Source organism: Scomber scombrus, chromosome 9, assembly GCF_963691925.1.
Source record: "Scomber scombrus chromosome 9, fScoSco1.1, whole genome shotgun sequence".
Classification (NCBI taxonomy): domain Eukaryota; kingdom Metazoa; phylum Chordata; class Actinopteri; order Scombriformes; family Scombridae; genus Scomber; species Scomber scombrus.
In genome coordinates, this window is record NC_084978.1 from 18,133,154 (window position 1) to 18,159,600 (window position 26,447).

A 26,447-nucleotide genomic window follows, 5' to 3' on the forward strand; every position below is an offset into this window, starting at 1 on the left:
CAGGTGGCTTACATGATGAGCGGGTGGGTATTTAGACCTGGTTTCACCAGTTGCACCAGTTATGATTTTGCAGGGACACAAACTATGACAACACAAAGATGGGAAATAATTCCTGTTACTTGGCGGACATAGTTTCTTTCACAGTATCACACAAGAAAAGACACACAAGGCCCTGTTGAGAATATATTGCATTATTAAGTCCTGAAAGATTGCTATAAATTGGAACGTGATTTAAATTAATTTGGAGCATTGCAAGCGAACATCTGCTACACCAAGTATACCATGAGATATGGCCTCAAAAAGTAAATTAATAATGATGAAAAACATATTTAGTCAAATGAATAATGACGAAGGCTCCGCATAATCAGCCAGACAAATAATGCATTTAGTGCAGTGGCTCCCAATGCTTTTGCCACAGAGACATCTTAAAATAAAGCAATGTTTATACCTAAAAGGGATTTAAATAATTCTGAGGCCTACAGAGGTCAAACTATCCAGCATCACCGAGAAAAACAAGCTTTCCTCCTTTCATACCTTGTGAATCATCTCATGACTCCTATGATTGTGTTACCCTTGAGGAGTCATGAATCACTTGGTGTACAAGTTCAATATACTGTATAAGCAGATTTGACAGCCTAAAAATGTTGCAGTAACACCTTAGACATACAGTACGTATGGTACACTGATTTATTTTGATCCAAAACAATGATAACTGATTAAAATCTAAATTTAAACTCTGGGGTCCAGTTCTGAGGTGGGTCAATATATTGCCTGAGTCCAAATGTGAAGCGATGATGAGACATTTCATCAGGTACTACTGACAGGTCCTACTGACAGCAGCCACATCACTTATTGGTCTCCACAACAAATACAGTTCTGTCTAAACATTGCAACCTTTGTAACCACATGAGGAAAACGCTTTGATCTTGTGTCCGTCTTTAAGCCTGCCTGACCCTGCTGCCCGGCTGTGGCTTGGAAATAGAGAGCATGCGGGAGTGGGGAGTGGGGAGTTGGGAGGGGTTACAGGCCATTTTATTTCGTTGTGATGTATCGCCTTTAGTCCTTCTGTTTTCAGCTTGTGGCAGAAGCAGTAATGTCGGGCCTGTCCGAAACAATTTAGGTCACACAGAGAGAAAGAGATAAGACGGGTCCATCGAGACTCATTTAGGGCCGTGGTGCAAAGTCCAAGAGACTTGAGTGGAAGAGATGGAGAGAGGGTTAGAGATAGTCAAAGCGGCAGTCAAAAGAAGAAAAAGTGAAAGGAGGAGGAAAGGGAAAGAGAGAGTGGATATCAAAGAGAAAAACAGAAACACCTAAATCTTTGGAGTCTATAGTGGGATGTGCGAGGAGAGAGATGGGGAATGAAGCACTCAAAGCAATTAGGTTAGAGAAAATAAATAGAAAGAACTGGGCATATCAAAGTGGTCTTCTAAGTCGAGAGAGAAACTGAGTTAGGTACAACCAGGTGTGATAAGTGGCTTCTGTTGAATCTCAGAAAATTGACAGAGTGAGAGGGGAGAGAGATTGGAAATTAACAGGCAATAGAGGGAAATGAGCAAGAAGTCCTCAAAGGCAACAAAAGAATCACAGAGGCGGCGAGTGATTTAAATGGGAATGAGTGGGAACACAATAGAAGACAATGAAGGAGAAACTTGAAGAGGGGATGAAAAACGGGTCATATAACTGAAGGGAAGGATAAAGTTTTCTCTGAGGGTTGTGTTCAGATAATAACAAGCTACAGACTCCACTTCTGCCCCCAAAAGATTTTTATTCAGGAGGTGAAGACATATAATGTTTAGCTGTTGGTATTTTGCACTTTCTTTCTCTGCTCTAGACCGTGAAAATGAAGAGCCCTCTGAAATGTTATCTGTCTGGTCCTTAAGGCTTATATTACCCAGGCATACGCACACACACACACACACACACACACACACACACACACACACACACACACACACACACACACACACCTACACACACACACACACACACACACACACACACAGACCACCTTGGGACTCCAGAGGTAATCTCACATGGATTGCCAGCCAGATAAATGTTATTTTTCCTCATCTCAGCTTCCATCTGTTACCTGGAGGCATCTACTGTTTTATAGCATCTGCAATAATGACAGAATTGCAAACTATAACTATAAAACCCTCTGTGTATGCGTGTGTTTGCATGATATTGCATAATTGTTCAATAATAGGATGGGGGTAGGATGACGTGACAAAAACTGAAACCTCTCTAATAAAGAGACATGGCAACATCTCTAAGCCCTGTGTGAAAATACCCGTGTAAAAAATCGCTCTAGCTCTGTCAGGTTCTTGTTTGTGATGTGCTTGTGTTGGTGTGTTGGCGCGCACCCACCTTTCTTGATGTCATGCTGCAGACAACTTTATCCACTGACAGCAGTGTGTGATCCAGGTCTTCACACAGTGACCAATCTGCCCTGTTCTCTCTATTAGAGCAAATACCTCTGGTGACTGTGTGTGTGTGTGTATTTGTGTGTGTGTATGTGTGTTTTCTCTTTTCCTGATGTATGATGTTTGATGTTTTACTTGCTACTTTTTTTATTTCTGGTAAAATGTCCAAGAATTTGAAATGACTCCGTCAACAGAATCCTTGTGATTTGTATTCATACGTGACTCTTTGACAGCTCGGAAATGATGCATGTTTCACAGTGGACCACCTAATTTCTGAAAACACGAGAGCTGCAGGAATGTTAACAACCCCCTTCTGCATTTTCTATCTTCCTCGATAAAGCCGGAGCGTTAGGATTGGCAGGCTCAGTATTAGGTGGAGAATGGCTCTCGTCCTTCAGGCACGTTATCAAGCTCTCAAAAGAAAACAGAATGGGGGGGGGGATGCCAATAACACGCAGTGCAGAGAGAGAAAGTGAGACAGAGATTGACAGACAGAGACGCAGAGGGAGACAGCAGAGGCAGAGGTCTGCTTGAATTGCTGGCAGACCCTGTCAGTCCCACAGGGCTGAAGCAGCCGGGGATTTGTAAAGCGGCGACAGAGGCTGGGTTTTACTTTTAATTAGGGATATCCTAAAAATATAATGTTTAGTTTGCTCCCTTTGGAAAGTTATCATGGAGAATAACATCAGTGTGTTTGGCAGTGTTGGATCAGCTTTCTGTTTGGCTGTGCAAAGGAGTGTGATCATGCATAGAAACATGAGCACACACACACACACACACACACACACACACACACACACACACAGTTAGACCGTTGATAAAACGTAACACTCAAGTATTCTCTCACTGCAAGACATGGTTTTATTTTCCACTTGAGGTCCAGATGACATTAGGGATTTCAAATACACTGTTGTCCACTTGTTGTTTTTGTTACCTGATTGGGACCTTTTCCAGTATACACACCAACCTTGCTAGGAACAGTAGTCCTTTTGGGGACCACAGCGTAGCCCTAATTAGTAATTTGGTTAAGGTTAGGGTTTTCACAATAATTGCAACCTTGTATGTGTATTTGTGTCAGATGGGGTTCCTATGGTAACTGTCGAGAGATGGCAGTGGTTCAGTATGTGTTATCACACAACAGTGTTTACTCAAGGAGAAGAGTTGGATGAGAAAAAAGAAAAGAAAGAACACATAGAGGAAAAGTACACAGTAGAAATTAAATTAAAGTTTGATAACGAGCAAGAAAAGAATTGTTTTATTTATTTTTTTCCTCTGATGACAGCTGCAGATTGACAGATCATTATTTTGTGTGTGTGCATGTGTGTGTGTGTGTGTGTGTGTGTGTGTGTGTGTGTGTGTGCGTGTGCGTGTGTTTGTGTGCGTGCATGCTGTGCGTGCTGTGCGTGTGCGCATGCAGCCTGCACAGACGCAGAACTTCACAGTCTGGCTTCCAGACTGAAGGATTGGTTCGGATTGCTGCACCTCGACGCCAACAGAGACCTCATATCCTCTGACAGCTTTGATTCCACCACTGGACGTGAGTACATCCCCCCACAAAATGTGTCCGTGTGTGTGCATGTGCATGTGTGCACGCAGCCCTTCTCAATTGAACAGCTACGCTTCTCGATCCTCATGAGAGCTGGTAGTGATGTTGACAGCGACCCTGCTCTGTTGTCTGCGATGTCAACATGTCTCAACGCATCTCAACTCAGACACCATGCACTCACACACACTCAAATCTCAGTGTGCTACTTCAAAAACATAACATTTTAAGTGACCTGGGTATGTCCAGTAGTTTCAAAAATTCTCACTTTAATCTTTTTTTTGCCTCTATCTGCTTTGTCTGTAGATTTTGACACTAGCATCTTGCCCATCTGTAAGGACTCTCTGGGCTGGATGTTCAACAAGCTAGACATGAACTTTGACCTCTTGCTGGATCAATCGGAGCTGAGCGCCATTTACCTGGACAAGTATGAGCTGTGCATGAAGCCCCTTTTTAATTCCTGTGACTCCTTCAAAGACGGCAAGCTGTCAAACAATGAGTGGTGTTACTGCTTCCAAAAGCCTGAGGGTGAGTAAGAGAAAGGAGAAATGGAGACTTAAAAACACTTACTGTTGGAAATAGAAGTGGGGAAATTTTAGGAGGGGAAGAGGTAGGGAAGCACATTTTCTAAGTATAAGTGCTATATAAGGTTTATTTAACCGTAATTATTTCAGACCACGCAATAATTATATGAAACAAGAAAGGTAAGAAAATGTTCACTTGAAGCACTTTTTCAGTTATTGCTGAAGTGATTGGAAACTAATTGAAGGTCTGCCTGGATTTCTTTTTGTAGTTTTGGCCCTCTTTTCTATTTGTTATGAAGGCATCTTACTACCTAATTTATAATGAAACTTGGGAGCATGGGGATAACTCTGGAGCAGGACAACAGGAAGATAAGCACTAAAAACATCAGATCGGGTTATAAACAAACATTTCAGTTTGGTAGAAGAAAAATGTTAAAACTATAACGTCACATTTTTTGTTGTAAAAAGGTTTTGTTGATGGTTGACTGGTTCACTGTTGAGGTACTTTGTACTTGCCATACACCATTTTTCTATGTATTCAGTGGTAAAGACAATATGGTAAAAAGAGCTCTGTGCTCAGTGTTTTTACCTATTGGGCCCTTGTGTAATATATACCACCATGATTCCAGATGTTGCCAACTGCATTGGTGTAATCAAAAACATCATATTTTACTCTAAAGATTATAGTTTGATTTGGGAAATCAGTTATGCAGTTATGTTCAGGTATGTACAATATGCACTGATTAGTTTAAAACGAGCAAAATTAAAACTGTGGTCCTTTGAGAGAGAGGATTGGAGAGGGCAAAGAACAAAAGGGAGAGCTCTTTTAATGAAATTATTGTGTTTGTTCTCTGCTTGTAGGATTGCCGTGCCAAACTGAGAAAAGCAGGATTCAGAATCAGAGTCGAAGGAAGAGCCTCATAGGTTGGTTGACTGATAGCTGACAGTAATTTACCACTGTCTAAGCACACAGCATGCTCACCTTAAACTCTATCACACATACACTGAAATGAATATGTGTATCTCTGGTTAATATTTTAAAGGGTTTCGGGTAGAGCTGCTGCAGTATTGCTTTTTTTCCTTACCACACAAATTAGCAACACAATACAAATTGTTATTACAAATTGTATTACAAATTAAATTAAACCTCAGATGTTAAAATAATTGTTTACTAAATACTGTATTGGCCTGAATATAAGTTGACCCTGATGATAAGACAACCCCCCCTCCCTCTCCCTTTCCAACACAGATTTTGGAAAAAATACTTTTTGAATATAACTTATATCATAGTTAAATGTCTATCTTTACTCCAGTGTTGTCATTAAGAGGCTGACTTTGCAGCAGTAATATTTGTTGGCATTCAGCGGTCATGTCATTCTTTATGTCAAGCCTGAGAGAATAACTAATGTCCCATCACTTGAGCTGCTCACTCAGTGGTGAGGCGGGGATCAGCTTGACTCTGCGGTGGGTTTGACCTGATTGCATTGCCATAGCAGCTCTAGTTTCGTGTCGGTAAAAGGAAACAAACGTACGGTACACACAGTACAAAGCATATCCTGACATTATGTACACGTCATCCATCCCCATTGGGCAGATCGTTCAGTGTTTCTGCTCACAACAAAACAGCTTGAAAAATGAGCTTAGACTGGGTCAAATGAAGGTGAAAGAGAAAAGGTGTGTGTTTTTGTGCATGTGTGCGTGTCTTATTGAGAGTGACTGCTTCCCCTTAAGCTGAATGTATGGTTGTTGTCCTGCAACCTTCACAGCAGTAAGTGATTGTTGATCTCCCGCTGTGAATACACAAGAACTTTGGTCACAACTCCAGGATACCTAACCTCTGCTGAGGACAGATCAGACTCTTCCCTCTAGTTTTGTCATTTCAATATTCTCAGTGCTTTTCCTCTCTTTTTTCTTACTTTTTTCTTACTTCCCTCGTTCTTAGCCTCTTCTGTCCTTCTCCATTCATTCAGCTTTTTTTTCCTTCTCATCTCCATCTCTAGGTTCCTATATTCCTCGCTGTACTGAGGAGGGTTACTTCAAACCAACCCAGTGTCATGGCAGCACTGGTCAGTGTTGGTGTGTGGACAAATACGGCAATGAGATCGCCGGTTCCAGAAAACAAGGCAACCCCAACTGCGGTAAGACCAACACACACAAACAGTAGACTAACACATACACATGCCCACATAACCCTTGTATATTCACTATACAAGGGTTCTGGTTGTGTTGTGTTTGTCCATATTAGCTCCAATTTGTCTTGCTGTCTTTCAGAGTTAGCACTTTGATCCAGGTGGACTACTGCTGTCTGTCTTTTCTCCTCTTTTGTAATCCTGTGTTGCTGCAGACGAGGAGACTGCAGAGCTCCTTTTAAAAATATAACATAATGAAAAACAGAGAGCACCACAGTCACAACTCTGTTCTATTTCTTTTTTCATATCTCCATGTCTTTCTTTATCTTTGCCTGTATCTACGCATCAGTGATCATTTAGGAAATAGATAACATTAGGCATGCCCCTGGATCCAGTCATATGTTTGATTCTATCTGCCTCTGATATTCTGCTCACAGAGCTTTGCTAAAACACCAGCATCTTGCAAGTCAAGTAGGGAAATTTGTCACGCTTGTCAGGAGGGAGCAGTGTCAAAAGATTTGTTATGAATATGAATTTCTGGTGGTGACTTAGTTGCACCTTTTGGACAAACTGCAGATGGACGCTGACTCCAAAAAGATGCATTTAGACAAAGAATATACTGTATAGTGTATAGTGTAATATACAAAGTGCTCTGATATGTTGACGTCAGAGTATACAAGACAGAAGTAGAAATTCAGAGGGAATGGTCAAAAAGCCAGTGCAAGTACTTTGCTGCAAATCAATGGCCATGGGATTTCATTGTGAGGGGAAAAAGAACAATAATTGGCAAGAAAGAATACAGGCAGATGTACTGATTACCAATCAAACAGCCAACTCACAGTCACAGATTATGGCTCACTGGAATGCCAGTCTAGTCCAAAGCCAGTAATTGCAGCTTCCAATATTGATGAGGTGTCTCTCAAGTCACCCCACACACACACACACACACACACACACAAAATCACACACAATAACACACTGACAGCAGCAGTCCTTTGTCTCTGGTCTAACAAGCTAATCTACCTCTGGCTGAGTGGCCTCAGGCTGAAGCTACCTGGAGTTCTCCAATACCGCTCAGCATAGAACAAGCAGGTAGCAATGCAGCAGCTCTTCGTATTCTAAACACAAGTACACTAAGCTGATTTCAACACTGTAAATGCCATTCAGCCAAAGTGCACTTGTACCTAGGTGTAAATAGCCTGTTTTGAACTAAGCACAGGATTTTTAGATCCCAGTTTTGTAAAATGCTGAAGGCAGCAGCCGTGATAATGAGTCCTGTTTGCACTGTAGATACACATGATTCAACATTAGTGAAAAAAGCATTTGTTCATCACCAAATTGTTTGCAAGTGTAATTTGCCATCACCATCAGAAACCACTGAGTCAGCTAGTTAAGCAACCCCTTGACAGTGTTTATTGTTATCGCTCGCAATGGTCGTCTCTGACTCAGCCCTCGAGAGAAAAAAGATCATTTCCAGCTTTTTTGCTGAGTGCACTATTTTACATATTGGTTATGAAAAAGATCCCCCTCAAATGTTCTCTTAATGTAAGTGATGGGGGCCAAAATCCACAGTGTGATGATATAGTCATTTTGTGCAAAAATGCATTTAAAAGTTTATCTGAAGCTTAAGTGAGGATTCAGCAGTCTGAGTTAGTCATATCAAGTGGATATCTGCCACATTTACAGTCTTTTTATCCACAATTCCCTCTTTGTGTTTCCTCAGACAGTGTCTCTCTGCTGAGCTGTGGTGGAAGTATAGTCACAAAAAGAAGGACTTTGGCAATAAAATGACTGTAACATTGAAAGATATCCACTTGATTTGACTCATTTGGACGGCCTGAACCTTAAATACATTTTTGCACAGAAGGAAGACTATGGAGTTTGGTACCCATCACTTACATTGCAAGTGCATATGAAGGAATCTTCAAATCACTAGTATGAACAGGAGGGATCATTATGACAAGCAAAACATGTTTCAGTGTTCATTTGGACACTTGACTATAGTTGTAAGACAGACTTAAAACATTGTTACACTACTTGGTAACATTTAAATAAACCATCACACTAGCATGTTTGCTGGGGCGGCTGTGGCTCAGGAGGTAGAGCGGTTGTCCTTCATATTGGAAGATTGGCGGTTCGATTCCCGGCTCCTCCAGTCCACATGTCGATGTGTCGTTGGGCAAGACACTTAACCCCAAACTGCTCCCGTTGCTGTGCCATGTGTGCGTATGAATGTGTGTAAATGGTTAGCTTCCTCCTGATGTGCAGGTTGGCACCCTGTGTGGTAGCCCCTGCCATCAGTGTATGAATGGGGTGAATGAGTTGTAGTGTAAAGCCCTTTGAGTGGTTGAAAAGACTACAAAGGTGCTATATAAGTACAGTCCATTTACCAATATGAATTTCTTACATTTGTGCTAACACAGCTTCCAACAGCATTGACTACTGAGAGAGGGCACCCACAAGCAAATGAACCTACTTGATATATGGAGAGTAGAACCACACAATACCGAGACTCTGTCACAAAAGGATCTTTCTGTGTTTCTAACCTGTTTGTTTATTATGTTGTTTGGGCATCTTCCTACAGACGAGGACCAGGAGACATCGGGGGATTTTGGTAGCGGTGGGGCAGTCATTCTTCTTGATGACCAGGAGGAGGAGCCTTCACAGAGTGGGCGGAGCCGGCAGAAGAAGCGACGGGGCCGGATCCACCCCAGAGGAGCCATTGAGGATGACGAGGACGAGGAAGACGATAAGGATGATGAGATCGGCTACGTTTGGTAGCTCCTTTTCATTTTACTCTGCCATCAGCTGACCAGGAAACTCCGTTAACTCAGCACAGATCTGAAGCCATTCCAATGTCTCCTCCAGTTACCTTGGCGGTGGTCCATCTTTTGGCTCCTGAACTTGCTCTTGTAATCCCTGTCCCTTATCCAAATCTCTCTCTACAGTGAACCTCATCCGACCTCTCCCTTTTCAAGTGTTTTGCTCTTTCCTCAGACAGAAAACAGAGAGCCTATTAGATTTCAACAACAACCGTCAAGCCCCCTGATTAAGCTAAAGCTCAAGCTGTCCACTTTCTGCTTCTACCTTCCCTCAAACCTGCGATCTTTAACTTACTCTAACATGGACTCACTTGTCTGTTTTCTCTATTATCCCCTCTATCCCCTTCTTTATCTTATCCTGTCTCTCTCCTATCTCTGTATGTCTGTGTCAGAGCCTCTGGCCAGTCTGTGAGCCCAGATACATTAGCTGATGTATTGGATGTAAATATGAATTCTCCAGGAAAGCCAGATTGTGGATTACCTTCGCTGTTCTTCTCAGCGGTTCATTATCATGTTCTGTGTTCTACCGTCGGGCTCCTTCTAGTGTTCAACAATGTTTCCACAAACCGCTACCACACTCCCAGGTTCTGAAATACTCCCCCTCTCTCTCTCTGTTATTTCATGGAAGATTGTAAATTATTTAATCGTTGATCTTGAATGTCCCAGAAAGCCCAGGAAGCAATGAGAATAATGATGTATTGTCGTTGTTGTTGCATGTTCCTCATCGTGTTTCTGTAAAAGAGAGATTTACCTGGCCAGGTCTAGCTCTATGCATTTCAAACAGAAAGTGATGCCTATTTGGCTGCTACAATACTTTGTTGCTATGTTGATACTGTCTAGTGTCTTTTTGGTTCTTCTCCCAATCTCAGGAGGTAGGAAGTTGCATTGGAGAGCGATAGCAGTGTAGAAAAACGAACTGCAAGGCCTACAGTCCAAATCTGCGGCGTCTCAGCCAGCTATTCTTTTATTTAATTGGTCAGTAGGGCTGCCAAGGCTGTTTGACTGTGCATGGACACTAGAGGAAGATGCTGCTCCTGAGCTGGGAGGACACATGAATTCAGGGGAGCAGAGAAGAGGCTCTGTTCTGCCTCCCAACATTGGATATGTTCAGTGATTTAAATTGAAAATCTTCACCATGTCAACTAAGTGAACTTTTATTTGTAACTTTGAAACTTTAAGTAAAGTGGCACTTTGGGTGTCTTTTGAAACTTAACAGGTTTGTGTCTATGTGTCTGTTGTTCTCCCGATGTTCCATTTTAAGCATCACGTATTTCATGTAATTTAACCAAATCAGGATGAAATAAAAACACATCTCTTTCCTCATTGTGAAACGACACACACTGTTACGACTTTCTCATGGTTTTCAGTTTTATTTTTCTTGAAGCTCTGATTTCTCTGCAGAAGAACAATCCACCAATTCTGACTATTTCCAACTTTGAGAAAGCACATCTCCTGTTAGAGACGTAAATGCTAGCAGCAGTAAATGCTCTTATTGCTTGCCTTTGAGAGAGAAGAATTACAAAAGCAGCAGTGCCCAAAAGAACATAAAAGCTTAATGAGTGTTTTTATAATAACACTGGATAATGGGACAGCTGACCCCACTGGTTTGAAATAGCCCACTCAGCTCTTTGGAAACATGTTGTACCAACAATTGGATGTTAAAAAGGACAACCGAATCTTCTGGCTTGAAACAGTACATTCAGCAGGTCACAACACACTCTGTCAGATACAATAGACAATGGACTTAACTATGTGTATCAAATTATGCCAGAAGCTGTGGAGAGTTTATAATCACCCAATTTTGTGATCCTGGCTAGTGCAGTGTTTTCTTTTTTGTCCCATGGCTATATAACAAAAGCTGTAAAGAAAACATCTCATTCATTCCTCTGTTTAATCATGTGCACTGTGCTGCTTTATTCTGCATTGTTTTTTAGAGTATGCAGATTTTTGATCACATGGCAGTTTATAGCCCCTCCCAAATTGAAACTTCAGCCACCACAAGACACATTTATTACACACCAGCGCTCACTTTCAATCCTTGTCCTCACGCACGCACGCTCACTCTCATTATTGTTTCTATTTCCCTGCTCTCTCTCCCACTCATTCTCCTGGAGTGACTTCCATCTTCATCTCAGTAAGGGAGGTGCGTGGTTGTGTTTTATCCTCAAGGCACTCCGTTCCTCTGTTTCATTTCTCTATTGGTTGCTTTTATATTATCCACAGATGGCTGGTCTGTCTCATGGATCCTCCCGTCGGCCAGGGTCTCCATGGAGACCAGTGATTGGTCCCATTTTTGGGACAAAGGGTTTTTAGTCTTATTTTTGTAGAGAACTGCTGCCTGCTTAAAATGATGCTGATGAGTCAAAACAGTAAAGCGGGCCAAAAAACCAAATCAATGAACTAAATGACACTAAACTCTCCACAGAACTGTGAGGCACTGCAGAGTTGGGTGATTGTAGGTTTGTCACTATGGACGGCAGATTTCATATCACATTGAGTCATTTGATCTACCGCCCATTTAGAGATATTGAGTATAGGTGTTTCATCCACTCAAAACAATCTCCTGTTATATAAAGCTTGACTTTTGGCTGCATCTTCTTAATATTTAGAGCAGGGGTGTCCAAACTACGGCCCGCGGGCCAACTGCGGCCCGCAGTCCATTTTTAATTGGCCCGCAGAAATGTTATAATTAGAATAGAATATGGCCCGCACTGCTTTGCATCTCAACCACCAAGTTTACTCCTGACCTTCCAGCCATCCTTGAGTCCAAAACGCAGCATCAATGCTCCCACTGAGTGCAATGCCGTTCCCGTTTTAGGTGAGTTAAAAATATATTACACAGTATCCGTGTGTTATTAAGCATAATAACTTAAATAACAAGCTTGAAATGTACCCAGGGTTTCCCACAGCACTTTACAGTTAAGGCGGCCGCCTTAGCAACACACGCCTGCCGCCTTAACTAACGTCTTAAAAAAATAAAAAACAAAAATAAATATATATATATGATCAGGGCCTGAATTTCAGCGCGGAATTGCAGGTATTGCGCACAATTTAATTGATTCCCGCAAATCCAACACTTATATTCCCGCACACATTTACAGCGATGTATATTAATGTTCAACCAACGTCTGCAGCGGTGTTTACTGCAGGACGACTGGCCGGAACCGCTATGTCCGACTGTCTGACTTCGACCCTGAACACACCTGTAGCTCTCGCTGTACCTCCCGCTAGCATAACACAGACAAGCTAACAGTGATATTAAGTTTAAGGAAACAAACACAGACCGCTGGTTAAAACATAAATCTACATCATCTGAGGCAGAACCTGCTCAGAAAAACTAATGAAAACAGCGCCATGTGATGTCATCATTAACAACGTTAATCCTCAGACAGGTAACTGTGACGTTACTATAGCAACACGTTTCAGGCTTTCTCATTCAGCAGTCCTGAAGAGAGAGAGTGAGGCAGATTCAACAAAAACGTGATGCTACTGAAGCTGAATATCACTACTTAACTGTATAATACTATATAACTTGTAATTACTATAAAATATAGTTCAGAGAATAAGTTAACTATATAAGATATACTCACTGGCCTAACCTGTGCAATCTAATTTAATCCAATACAGCGGCTCTGCTATAAATTCTACATTTATGAAGCTTATACTACATTTTTTAACAAGAAGGTGAAAATTCTGCTTTATGTTCATTATTGAGTGATTGTGGTGTATTAGGATGCATTATATTGAATGGTGTTCTTAATATTTTGTCCACTCCATCAACATACATGAGGAGGGCAAAATATTAGGAACACCTTTCAATATAATGCACCCAAGTACACCACCACCTCTTAGTACGACCTTAGTAATAAACTAAGTGGAATTATCACATTTTTGACAATGTCAACAAAAACCTCCGTCTCACTGCTCCCCACCACCTTAACTAACACATTTTCTGTGGGAAACCCTGGTACCCATCCCATTTTCCCCTTTATTGTTCTTTCTGTGTACTGTGAATGGGATCACCATCCTGACTAAGAAGAAATCTGAGGCTGCTGTTCTGAGAATTAGCTACCAACCCTTTTTCTGAATAAATCAATAAAAATCCATTTATGGAAAGCTGTGATGATGGCTGATTTTTTTCTGTAAATATATTCAACAATATAGCAAATTTGACCAACTTTTAAAGGATTTTTCTTACTTTAATACAATAGATGTGAGGCTATATACCTCACCTCTAGTAAGTGGCCCAGCCCCTCGTATATTTTGCCGTATATGGCCCTCAGTGAAAAAAGTTTGGACACCCCTGATTTAGAGGTTTAGGCTGCAAATGGATAGCTTCATCTTGCATACTTGGCCATGTGCCAAGATTGCCATTTTTGTAGGTGATGAGTCCAAGTGGTTCAGAGTGCTGCTGGTTCTTCCAGGTAGCTTCTCATTGTAGCACAACGATTTAAATATGCAACCACATGGGAGTGCAATTAACTACTTGACAGAATAGAAATCCAGTAGTGCCCCAGAGCCCAAAGAACAGATTTGAGGATCACTGGTCTAAAACCTGCCAATGTAATTGGCAGAGACATTGTAATAAGTAGGGATCATCTCTCCCTAATCTGTCACAGCCCACCACTTCCACTCACACTCTCTTTCATGCTCGGCTGCCACTATACCAGCCAGCTTGTGGAGCGTCTAAACAGATCAGACCCCCCTACATGCCCCCCAGTGGAGTTTTCTTGGACCGTTCGCGTCAATGTGGTAACCAACAACACTATTCCAATATGCAAATTTAGAAAGAGATCATCCAGTTCTCGTTAACACAATGCCAGTGAGGTCCCTCTGATAGCACTAAATTGCAGGGTGTAACCCTGTGCTAAATAAATTAAACAGGAAACAACTCATAAGCGGTTCCAGTGGCTTCACCCCTGGCAACGGTGATAAATTAAATTGAAACTTTCTGATGAGCAGTCAGGCGAGACCAAACCACATTAAAAGGAGTGTCACATTACCCTCACAGCAATAAATGTATTTACCTATTTGGGTTTTCTAATTAGTTTTCTTCTTATCTGATTGGTGTTACTGTATATTTGAAAGCCAGCTCCCACCTTGTCCACCAAGAGCACTAACACTATTGTCACTGTGTTTCTCCCTGAAACAAATCCATTATTTTTCATGCAACACAAATGTGACTTGAATTTCTAAATGCGGTGTGTGGCGCCAGTGCCCTCTGGTGGTGTGCTCCCTGACCAGTTCACATTACAGCTGGTTAAATGTGGTTTTTAGGGGGTTCCCTCTTGGCTTAAGTGTTAAAGGTGATGACCACCGATACAAATCTGACAATGGACCATTTGTGCATGCCATTTCTCTCTCTCTCCTCTTTTCTCTGTAGAACATAAAACATAAAATGCCTCCAAAAAGTACACTTCTGATGAATAAACCTTAATGGCAACATTTTATTGTCATCGCTATTATAGTACAGAATCATTTTCTTTTGTAAATATCTATTTACAGTTGCATAAATGCAGTAGTTAACATAGTCAAAGCATAGAAGTGACAGTTTGCATAAGAAAGGCAGATTCTGACAATAACACAAAAGAGAACCATTATCAGCACTTTCACATGCTCATTTGTGTCTCATATAGGCTGTTTCTCATAAAATCAGAGGTTCAGGAGGGAAAGCCTCCTTGTCTTGATTTTGTATAAAAAGCTTTGGGGTATGGCTGTAGATGAAAGGCACTGGATTTCAGTGTTTACATACTGTTTGTTGCTCTTCAGGGCAATTTTATGCTTATTCATTTAAGGCAGATAATAAGCTGATAAGAGCTCTGCACTGGCAACAGCGTCACTGTATACTTTTTTATAACTCCACCTTGGTTAGATGGAGCTCAGAATTGGTTGATCTCTTTTCACCATCGGTTACTCTGAGCAGCTACCTCCATATCCACGATTCGAGGCAGTCTACCACTAGCACCCCCTTCCAGGTATCCAGGTCTCACAGCGGGTGTATCCGAGAGCCTCCTCTTGCTCTTGTTTAGGTCTGGATTGAAAGATAAATGAGTTATTCATTTTCATTAGAGAGGGCCAGTGCCACCTACCACCCCAACAGATGGAGAAGCAGATCTGAATCCAAGCCAGGACAGACTCTCACCTGAGATTGCCAGTAACATCTTGCGCCTGGCTCCAAAGGTGGAGACACCCACTTCCTTTAGATCTTCATCAGACAGAGTGAGGAATGTCTGGTAGTCAATCTGAATTAGAACAGACAGTAGTTGCATTGTGATGCTCATTAATAATGCACAATGCTTTTGGCTGAGGGACAAGAGTGTGTTTGTTTGTTTGGGGGTGAGTGTGTGTGTTCCCAGCTCTGCATCAAGTTTTCCCATGCAGACAGCTTAACTTAAAATCGATTTGTTGCATGTCTAAGTGATGATGAAAATGCTATTTCACAAAGGGACAGCTGCATTCAGAAAAAAGGGATCCCTTGTAAGCCTCCACTTACCTCCTGCTGTTCAAACACATCAATGTATTTAATCAAGCCCAATTGGTTGAGCAACTCAGGCAAGTCATCTATCATTTGGGGAGAGGGGCTTCGCCGACTGCATGTGGACGCCCGTCTTGATGAGCACACACCCTCAAAGTAGCCTGGGTAGCTCTCCGCTAAGCATTAAAGGTTAAAGTTCACAGGAGAAAAATTACAGATGGAAGACAAAACGTGATCTTTTCAAGTCACAACAAAACACATTGGTAAGACTTACCTGGTTTGTCAATTCTGCTTCTATTCAATGCAAATGCAGGAAAGGAGGAGGTGGATGAGGAGAAAGTGGACGGAGGGGAGGAGGGAGAGGAGGAAGAGGAAGAGGAAGAGGAGGAGATGGGCAAGGATGAAGATGTGGATCCACGTCTGTCCCTCCAGTTCTCTGATTCGCTCCCATTATACATCTTTCCAGTCTGAGCAGCCCATGACTGGAATGAGACAGAGAGAAATAGTAACATTTTAAATAGTGTTTCTCTAATCTGCAGACATTTCACACAACACCAACATCTTGCACCTCTGTCACTATCACTCCTTTTCATCTCCCCTCTTGATGTCTCGTATGGGTGAATTCATGAGGCAAAAGGATCCCAGCAATCATAAACTCTAATGTGCTGAAGATTTTAGTTGACATACTCATAGATCCAAAAATTAATAAGAAAAGCAATTAATCATGTTTTTAAACTTGCTCATTTGCCCCTCTTGGCTGACCTTCGATAGAAGCAATATCTCACTGGAAATTATCAATGCAGTGCACATAGTGAATGTTTCCTCCCAGCTGCCTGGCTCTCTGAAGAAAATTGAACTCGGTGGAGGAATGCCTCTTGCTCTTATTCACCTAAATGAGTTCAGGAGGCTTTTATAGAGCTGAGGAGATGAGCTGAAACAGCTCAGGTAAACAGGATGCCGAGGCAATGGTATCAGGCTCCAGGTAATTGAGCGTACAAATTGGCCGTGCTTACCACACAGTGAGATAAATGCTTCAAACTGTTAGAGGGCAATACCAATAAATGAGACTGTGTTAGTTTGCTGTGTTGGGGGGTGCTTGTTTCTGCAGATTTAGCAGTTAAGAGGACTTTAGCAAGTTCAGCAAAAGTGTGGAAGTGAAACTTGCTTGAGCTACAATGAGCAGTGATATGAACCATGAAATAGATAGAGATTAATTTCATTACAATTAAGTTTGCATCAAAAGTATTTGTACCTGTTGCTGGCTGGTGTTTGTGCTCAGGTAGGGTTTGTAGCTGCGTCGGCTGATGTTGCGCAACTCTTTGACAGCCTCAGCTGGCATGGACTTGGAAAAGCCGAGGCCACTCCAGGTGTCTGTGGGTGTCTGGACCTCAGTGACAACTGGCTTCCTCTGCATGGCTGATACGACACACACACACACACACACACACACACACACACACACACACACACACACACACACACACACACACACAAAGAGACAGAAAATTTAATATGTTGCAATGAAACACTCAGTTTTGGTTTCCACTCACTCCTGAGGTAAAAATGTGGCTCTTTAGTAGCTAAATGCTAACTTTCGCTATCTGTCATTTAGTCCTGGCCAGGTATAATGTACAGTGGGGTTTTGGAGCTAAAAGTAACTAGCTGTTGCATCTGAAAACAAAACAGATGAGACTGGTAAGATTGAACCAAATAGTAAAGTTGTGGGCCATAAAACCAAATGATCAATGAGCAGAATGATGCTGAAAAGCTCTGTAGAGTTAAGACGAACTGCAGAGTCCAGTGATTAATATCTGTGGGTTTGTTATGAGCGACAATTTTCTCATACATGTAGTAATATGATCAATTATTAACGTAAAAATATTGGAGCTCCTTTGAAACTTGTGGCACACACACGTAGCTTCAGTCTGTCCATCATAAAAATGCACTGCAGGCTTTTTCACTTCTCCCTTACTATTCTGAATTGGAAAAGCTTGGTCCAGGTGTTAAATAATGGATCACAAACAGTGCCAAAATGTGACAAACTTAATAGATCTCAAATTGCCAAAACTGAACAGACACAGACAGTCAAATGACAAACAAGTGACCCTGAGCCTATTTTGGCACAGGAACAGGATCCATGTGTGAATGTGTGATAAAAACTGTAGCAGCACTCCACACGGAGTGTGATATCAATAGGATTATAACTGGTGGGTTGTCATTTGTGCACCTATGTGTGTGTGTTTGTGTGAGTAAATGTCCCATTCATATACTGGCATATGGGTGTCTTAATGACTACGAGGCAGATGGTCCATTCAAACTGCTAATTCATAATCCCATAAAGCAACACTGAGGGAATTTAGCACCATTTGGCTACAGATCTCCCCAGTATCTCTCATTCTGCATGATGGATGAGGTTGTGTTTCCTGTGTTAGAGTGTCTGTGAGTACGCACACACAACTGTGTCTGAACATGTGTGTGCTGTCTGCATTGTGTTTTGGCCCTGTGTGGATTAAATGGGAGTAGCACTACTACTCTATTATAACTTTGGCACAGTACCACCCATAAACAGGTTACCTTCATCAGTTGTCTTGGCAGTGGGTAGCACTGAAATGGGCCCTTCTATCAAATTCCTGCCTCTGCTGAGGATATTAATGTGGTGCCTCCATAATACACTTGAATAACAAAAAATGCTACCTCCTCCTGCATTATAATATGACAAATCATTTTTTAAAGAAACAATATGACCAAAATGTATGCACTCAAACAGCAAACAAAATGATTCACTTGTTTTGCTGTTTTGCTTGAAGCAGTAAAATTGTTTTCCTTTCAGTATAGCTGGCTGTCAAAACAATGTACAGTAAGTATTTTGCACACGATTCTCTGCTAAATGTTTCCAATATATTTGTCTCCAATATACAAACACTGTAGATCAATACAATTTAAAAAGGGTTTGCTTATCAGTGTCTTAATTGTTGCAGCAGAGACCTGTGCAGAGTTCCAGAGTCCACAGCAATACAGGAAGAGATATTAAACATTTAGGAACACTAACCTCTGGTTGCCAGCAGTTTCTTCTTCTCATAGTCATAATCCTACAAAGCACAAACAGGAAATAGAGTAAGTAAATAATGCATGAAATTGAGTTATTTTTTTCCTCTGGTTACTGAAGACAGGCAGGGGGAACCTAATTTACAAGGGGAACAAACACTTGCACACGCACAACACTTCCTGCTGCTAGGGCGGTAAACTTGTTAATCCTCTGTGCGGTAACCTTTGAGAGTAAGAGATGACAAATATGAGGGGAAACAAACAAACACATAAATCGATTCGCAAAATCAAATTGCGCCAGGGTTAACACCACAAATAAAATGTTGCTGTTTTCAATCTATCTTGTCATCCACGGTTGGCGTAAGATGAACCAAAGTTAATAATGTCTCCTCTTTTTCTTTCTCATAAGCCTTCTTTCTCTATAGCAATAATCTCTAAAACACTATTGTGTCATAAGTATCCCTGGCGTTCTTAGAGACTTGATTGTCTGTCCACTGAGAATAAGTTGAAGACTGTATTGTATCGAGAAAACAGGCACACACAAAAAAACGTTTTTGTCTTACCTCAGCCTTGCAGGAGTCAGTGCAAACATCCTGGACTAGTATCACATCTCTCCTCAGGCTGTTCCTCCGTTCACTCCTCAATCCCTCCATTTCTGTGTTCAGCAGTCTGGCACATCCAGAAGATTCACATTGACCCACACACACACACACACACACACACAGGAGGGCAACTTTAGGTTAGGCTGTGATGGCTCTGTGCAACACTTAGGGCCATTACATCTCTATCCCCAGAGTAACAGCGGCAGTTCAATGGAAGGATTTCAAAGACAGTGTTATGATACAATATAATTAAGGACTGTATTACAGTAAAGCGTAGCTGCTCCACTGAAACTGCGATGTATTTCTACATTATCTGGTAAACCACAAAAGCACAGAATAAAAGACTCAGCAGAAAGCAAATTATAGATGAAGTCGACAAGCTTGGCTTTCTCTAACTCTGTTTCTCTCTGTTAGCAAGATTTGTAGATTCTCGACAGACCTGGCACATGCAGGTGTGTGTGTCTGTGTGTTTAAATTAATCACACTGTGACACAACCTTGTTCTCCACAAGGCTAACCATTTATTTTTAGATAATGTTGTTTGGTTAAAGTTGGAATTAGAATAAGCTCATCACCTTGACAAAAAGAGGTGTTTCTGTGTTTGTGGATGCTCACCTGTATGTTAATGCCTGCCCTGTTGAATGACGTCTGCCCTGGCCGAAAAATCTGGTGATTTCAGGACCCTGGAGACTCCCCCTCCGACCCATTAATCCCATCCTGCTGTTGGTCACTGCATCACACACCTCAGATGATGTCCTCAAGCTGACCTTGGAGCTCTCATCCTCTGATTGGCCAGACTGGTCCTCATTTTCTAGGATCTGAGTAGGAGAATATGAGTTAGTATTTAGTGTTGGTTAACAGTATTGGGAAGCATTTAATTTGTATGTTTCGCAGTTTGAATATAAACTGAAACACCTTCTCCAGTGGGTGGCTGTCTGTTCCCTTCAATCCTGTCCTCCCTTCCTCAGTGAGAGGGATGAGGCCTGGTGGAGGTAAAGGACGGGGTTTTGTACCTGTTAGCACCTCTGCATTGGGTGCATGGCCTGATCAACAAGAGCGGCACATAATAGTAAAAAAGAATCACATAACTTTTTACTAAAATATAGGCAAGAAAGAAAAGATCCTAAAAACAACTGAATGAAAATACCATAAATGAAATAAAAACCCTTACAAAAAGATTGATCTTCTAGATGAGATGAAAAAAGTGGTGTGGCAACAAAAGAAGTGTTCACAAACTGAGTAAAGCTGCATTTTGGAATTTAGGAATATATAGCTGGACCTGCTTATGTTTGTTTTACTTTATCAGTGTAGATACAACATCAGAGTACTTCTGCCACTTAACAATAAATACCTCATTCCCTGGATAACTATAATAATCAAAGATATGTGGACAAAGGACTCAACTAACACAAGTGCAGAAGTAGGTGGCTTTACTTACTGGCTCTCTTTTTTGAAACAAGATTGTTTCCACTCTACTCCTCCTTTTGGAAATGTACAGATACATACATTTGCATTCTCACCCTGCTCAGAGAGACCCAGTTGCTGCAGTAACATGTTGAGCCAATAGCTGGTCAGCCCACTGCTGGATAGCATGGGGTCAGAGGTCATCTCAGTTACCCTGGTAGTTTCAGAGGAATCCAACCCCAGGAGCAGACGGCGGGCCTCATAAAGATATGAGATGTTCCTCTCCAGACCTTTCACCACCACAGACTAAGAAACATACACCAATGTAAAAGTGAATCTCAAGAAATGTATCACATTACATTTTGTATTTAATCCAGTGGGTATGAAATAAGCAATCACAAACAAACTCTATAATGTAGTTTTAGAACGTGAATTTAAAAAGATGGGACAAACAGAACAACTTAATTACAATTGATTTGTAGATGAAGGTGACTGCCACGGAAAGAAAGTAGCAACGCTATACAAACTGTACCTTGCTGGTCTGTTTTATTTTGGGTTTGACACTAATGAAGACTCCCAGGTTTTGCATCATCTGAGCCAATTTACAAGGATCTGCTTCCCCATCTTCACGCATGTCAAACATCAAACACACAGGCAGACAGTCCTGGAGTTGAACACATACACCAGACAGAATGGTAAAATTAACAAAAGTTACAACAAAACTTTTATCACGGCATCAAATGAATATATGTAGATTATATCATCAAGAGAAACAAAAAACATAAGAAACAATAGTGGGAAATACAGTCTGACATGTAAGTTCACAGAAACAAACACACTGGTACCTATCAGTGTTTCTCTGTAACATCACTCCTAAACTATTACAGAACATTTTGTCCTGATTCTTCCCTCAACACAACAGTACCATGAGCTGCTGCCGGGCCAGACACACTCCATCAGGGCTGCCCTGGATGAGCAGCGAGGGAGGGCTCTGAGGAGCACTGAGGTCTGGTAAGATGATCTGGGTCTGGGTCTGGTGCATGACGCTCAGGAAGTGAGCTCCATTCTGCCCCAACAAGAAGAGGTGCTGCTGGGAGGTGATATCCAGCTGGCTGCTCACTACACCTGCTGTGACCTCTGACCCAAGAAGCAGGTCCATCAAAATGCAGGTCGCCTTCTATATACATACAGTACAAGATATGTCTATAGTCACAGCACATATTTCCTCACCACAGTGTTACCATACTTGCTTAGAATGTGGTTGTATATTTTTATTTTATTGTACTGTATATTGCATGAATTAAACTTCTCTCTGAGAGGTTTCATGCTTACCTTGACAGCAGCTGCGTTGCCCTGCAGGCCCCAGACTGTGCAGCAGCTTCCGTAGAAGGAGGGCTGTGCCTGAGGCTGTGGTGGCACGGCCCTAAAGCTCACGCTGACCCCTAAGGTCTGAACTACCTGCTGGATGAGCGGGGAGCCTGCATCTGGAAGAGCCTGCGGCACCAGGCTAACTGGGAGATCGAAGGTCAAAGCCAGTGGCTGCAGGTCCTAGGAAAAGAAAATTAGATGGAAAACGTGAGATGGAGAAGACAGAGATGGCAAATAGACTAAGACAGACGGGGGCTGTTTGATAAATACACCTGTCCTCCCTGCATCAGCTGTTATATTAATCATTCTATTTGTCTCTGTGTTTTGACAGGAGTGAAGAAATTGGGTTTTTGAGGCAAATCATAAAATCTATCCGCAGGTAATCTCTGATTAAATTTTACATTGACTCACTCTTATCCTCCTCCTGGCCTCCTCCACTCCCTCTATGGGTCCAGCAATGGAAACCTGGTCAAAAGAAAAAGAAAAACCTTTTAAATTATTACTACTGTTACTGTCTCACTCACCTGTTGCCTATATTTTCAAAAGTATATGAGAAATACTACCTGGTTGCTTTTCTCTCCTGTAGCATTGTGGCGGTTGGAGTCTGGGAAATGGATGTGACAGGATGTGACCTCCATCACCTTTTTGATGTTTCCACCACCTTTCCCGATCACATGGGAGTGCTCTGTGTAGGCCACGTCCATCTTTAGAGTCACCTTGTTTACCTGGTTTTTAAACTTGTCAATATTTTGTTCATGGGAGCAAATGCAACATGAAAATGTCAAGAGCAAGAGCAAGAAAAAGTTGAGCAAGAAGCAGTTTGATTCCCAAGCCTTTTCCTTTACAATCCTCCTTTTAGGGTGGAGAGGTAACAGTGTAGCCGACATGAAATTATGTAATCACCTACATTGTTAAGAAAAACTGAAAATCAAAGATCAGGAGTCTCACCCGGGTTTCCAGGACTTCTAGTATCTTCTTTTTGGCTTCCAAAACATTGGCTCTCTTCCCTTCAACCTTCACATGTGGATCTAGATGGAAATAAGAGCTCAGATTCACAGAGGAGATGTAAAGGTACAGTATTGTGCAAATGTATTGCCAATTATCTGAGAGCGTAACAATAAATAGATCAATTTGTGGTAAGAATAACAGAGCTACAAGACAGGAGGGAGGAACAAACAAGCTCAGATTTGGTGCGACTGAAATATAAAGAGTTTGTCACCTTTCTTTGACTTAGCGCCAATCTTCAGCTTGGATGGCCATTTCACCTTAGTGTCAGTTTCTTTCATCACCTGTGGAAGCACAAACAATAGAAGAGAGGGAGAAACCAGGACAGAAAACAAAGTTGTGATTGTATGCAATGAAGATACACACACACAATCACACACAAATCTGAACACACACGTAAACACCACCAAACACATAGCAGATCTCCTCAGTCTAAGAATACAAAGGTTCATTTGCATCTCAAAGACTGCAATTATCTCCTCCATAAAACCTGTAATCACCGGATGCAGTGTATGGAACAAATGTCAAAATGGTGACAGAGATGCTCTCGCTGATCTGTAAGCTATACTTAACCAGACTTTACGCACTGGTAATTAGAAATGGCTTCTACTGAACAGATAATGTGCTTCATTGTTTTATCTTCAGGCGTCTAAATTAAATGTGTTAAATGTGTGGAGTTACTACTCACTCTCTCAAAAAACTCCTCGCCTGTCACACCATCTCCATGCTTTGTAGCTGAAAGACACATTGGAAGTTTATGCAGCAAGTGAACATAAAAAACAGATAGATAAAGATAAACATGTTGTGTGATTTGTCGTGTTGTATTTGTCAGCTGCACCATGTTCCTCTGTTTGTAGTACTAGTGTTCACTCTTAAGCATGTGTGCAATGTCAACATTTAAATGTTGACTGGGCTGAAATTTGCCAAGCGACGAGAACAAGGGGTTGCTGGGAACATAAACAATTTTAAAAGGCCATCGCTCCACAGTGACATTTACAGGGTACGGGGGGAGCCCCAGGAACGCCCTCACCCCCCCCTCATTGCTATGGGTTACACTGGCTAGAGCTGAGGAATGGGAAGAAAACAGTGAGGGGTGGAGATAGAAGGTGGTGGCTGGGGTGGGGGGGGTAGGGGGCAACCACAAATTAGCCTAGAGACAGCTAATCACATCAATGGCATTCGCTGACGCAAAGACCTCCCACTTGACCGAAAAATTAAATAACGGCAAAATCAGGAAGGAATGTGTAAAAAAGGGGGGAGGGGACAGAGCTCTTCTCAGCTGATAAGTGTAAAATATCAAGTGCAGTCTGTCACCTAAAGGGATGAGATGTGATATTTACTGCCTGAGTGAGGCTGCTTAAACAGCCTCAAAAGCTCAGTCCCAGCTGCAAAACAACTCACAGTTATCAGAACTGAATTCACTCAAGCGCCTTCCCAATAAGAGTCAGTGTGAGGACAAACAGACAAACATCAGCCTCTATCTGTGACATTAGCACACTGTCAGAGTTTCCCCAGTAACACAGGGGAGGCATTTGTCATAAACCTGCCGAATAGTGATAACTAACAGAGGCAGTTACCTCTGCTTTACAGACAGGAATGATAATGGAAATAACTTCTGAATGCATAAGCCATTGCAGGTAATAAATCATAGTGATACAGGAACAGTTTGCTGGATGGCAGTTATACTGATGGTAACAACAAGCTGGAGGACAGCTGGAAGCCCTGACAGACACACAGGGTCAGGTAGATAACAAGGGCTTCAGCGAAGAGCACACAGAGAGGCCATGATAGGCATCACCTGCAGAATAACTTTCAGAAAATGCAGCTTTTAGGGCAGAATGTGTGAATGAGATGATAACAGTGTCAGTGGAAAAACATAGATTTCAGATGCATGCATTTACAGAAATATTTCACATCCAGTGTTGAGCCCTCTCAGCTCACTCACCATACAGCATGCTCTCCAGCTTCTTCCTGTCGATCCTGAACCTTTCCTCCACCCACTCAGGGTCCAAACTCTGCCCTCCTGCATCCCCATGCCCCGGTACAGAGTTTCCATGCTCTTCCTCCTCTTCTTCCTCTTCTTTTTCCTGTTGGGCCTCACTTGGCTCAGGCTTTGCTGCTGAGTCGGGTTCTACGCTAGTTTCCAAGTCAGGCTGCTGGGCTGCTGTGGTGGCCGGGACCGGAGAGCTATCCTCTGCAGTGGTGGTGGCCATAGCAGGACTGAGCCTTCGTCAGTGATTGTGTGTGTGTGTGTGTGTGTGTGAGTATGGGTGTATGTGTGTGACCAAAGAGACCAGCAGGGAGAGAAAAAAGGGGAGAGAGGGGTTAGAAACACCCCCTGTGCCGTTTCTTTAAATCCCCCGCCCCCTTCACTTAATTTAGTACACAAATCTAACTCTTTCTCTCCCTCCAGTCTGTGTGAGACTGGAAGGATTTGCTGCTATGGCCTTGCACTGCACTGACTAGGATGTATTAGGAGAGTAATTTCTTTACTACAGCACAGGCCATGTCTTCTTTATTTGAGGGGCTCCAGACAGACAAATGGAATCTCCAACTAAAAGTGAGGCCTCCTCTCTGAGCAAATCCTCTGTAATCCTCAGTTCAACGTCCAAAGATTATGTGGATAGATAGTAAAAAGCCTACGATAAGACAAGATACACATCTCACCCACAGAGACACACACACACATCATGAAAACTCTCTTCACACCAGCACTCACAGCTAACAAAACAAACGGGTCATCCAGTTGGGTCCCACTGCACGTCTTTCCATGTCTGCCCTCCCTCCCCTCTCTCTAAATGAGATGTAGAGGGCTTGAGATTCCAGAGGTTGGGGTGAAGGCAGTGGAGGGGTGTATTGCAGCAGTGACTGCTTAGGATTAAAAGAAAAAACTACAATCAGTGGTGGAAGAAGTACTCATATCCTATACTTAAGTAACAGTACCTACACAACAATGTAAAAATATTGTTTTACAAGTTCAAAATTGGGCTGAAGTATTAGCAAAATGTATTTTACGTATAAATTAAAGCGCTTTTACTGCAGAAAAATGGCCCCTGTGACTGATACATTATAATATATTACATTATTTGACTGTTAATACTGATG

At 42.0% G+C, this 26,447-nt stretch overlaps 2 protein-coding genes across 2 annotated transcripts in view; one reads left to right on the forward strand and one right to left on the reverse strand.

Moving 5' to 3' along the window:
* The window catches only part of spock1 (SPARC (osteonectin), cwcv and kazal like domains proteoglycan 1), a 96,803-nt gene extending 87,400 nt beyond the window's left edge, over positions 1-9,403 (forward strand). The window contains exons 8-12 of the mRNA XM_062425816.1: positions 3,844-3,963; positions 4,276-4,497; positions 5,355-5,417; positions 6,494-6,631; positions 9,207-9,403. Coding sequence (XP_062281800.1) covers positions 3,844-3,963; positions 4,276-4,497; positions 5,355-5,417; positions 6,494-6,631; positions 9,207-9,403 — 740 coding nt within the window. The remainder of the gene's footprint in view (positions 1-3,843; positions 3,964-4,275; positions 4,498-5,354; positions 5,418-6,493; positions 6,632-9,206) is intronic.
* Positions 9,404-15,142: 5,739 nt separating this feature from the next.
* bicc2 (bicaudal C homolog 2) lies at positions 15,143-25,555 on the reverse strand. Its single transcript, XM_062425959.1, has 19 exons — positions 25,288-25,555; positions 24,031-24,077; positions 23,557-23,626; positions 23,286-23,365; positions 22,901-23,062; positions 22,749-22,802; positions 22,302-22,517; positions 21,895-22,146; positions 21,502-21,633; positions 21,086-21,275; positions 20,481-20,608; positions 20,181-20,383; positions 19,528-19,633; positions 18,969-19,008; positions 17,172-17,335; positions 16,194-16,401; positions 15,938-16,095; positions 15,587-15,686; positions 15,143-15,475 (listed from the first exon to the last, which is right to left on the reverse strand). Exons 1-19 carry the CDS (start codon positions 25,553-25,555, stop codon positions 15,345-15,347), a joined length of 2,709 nt encoding a protein of 902 aa, XP_062281943.1. The 3' UTR covers positions 15,143-15,344.
* Positions 25,556-26,447: the final 892 nt, after the last annotated feature.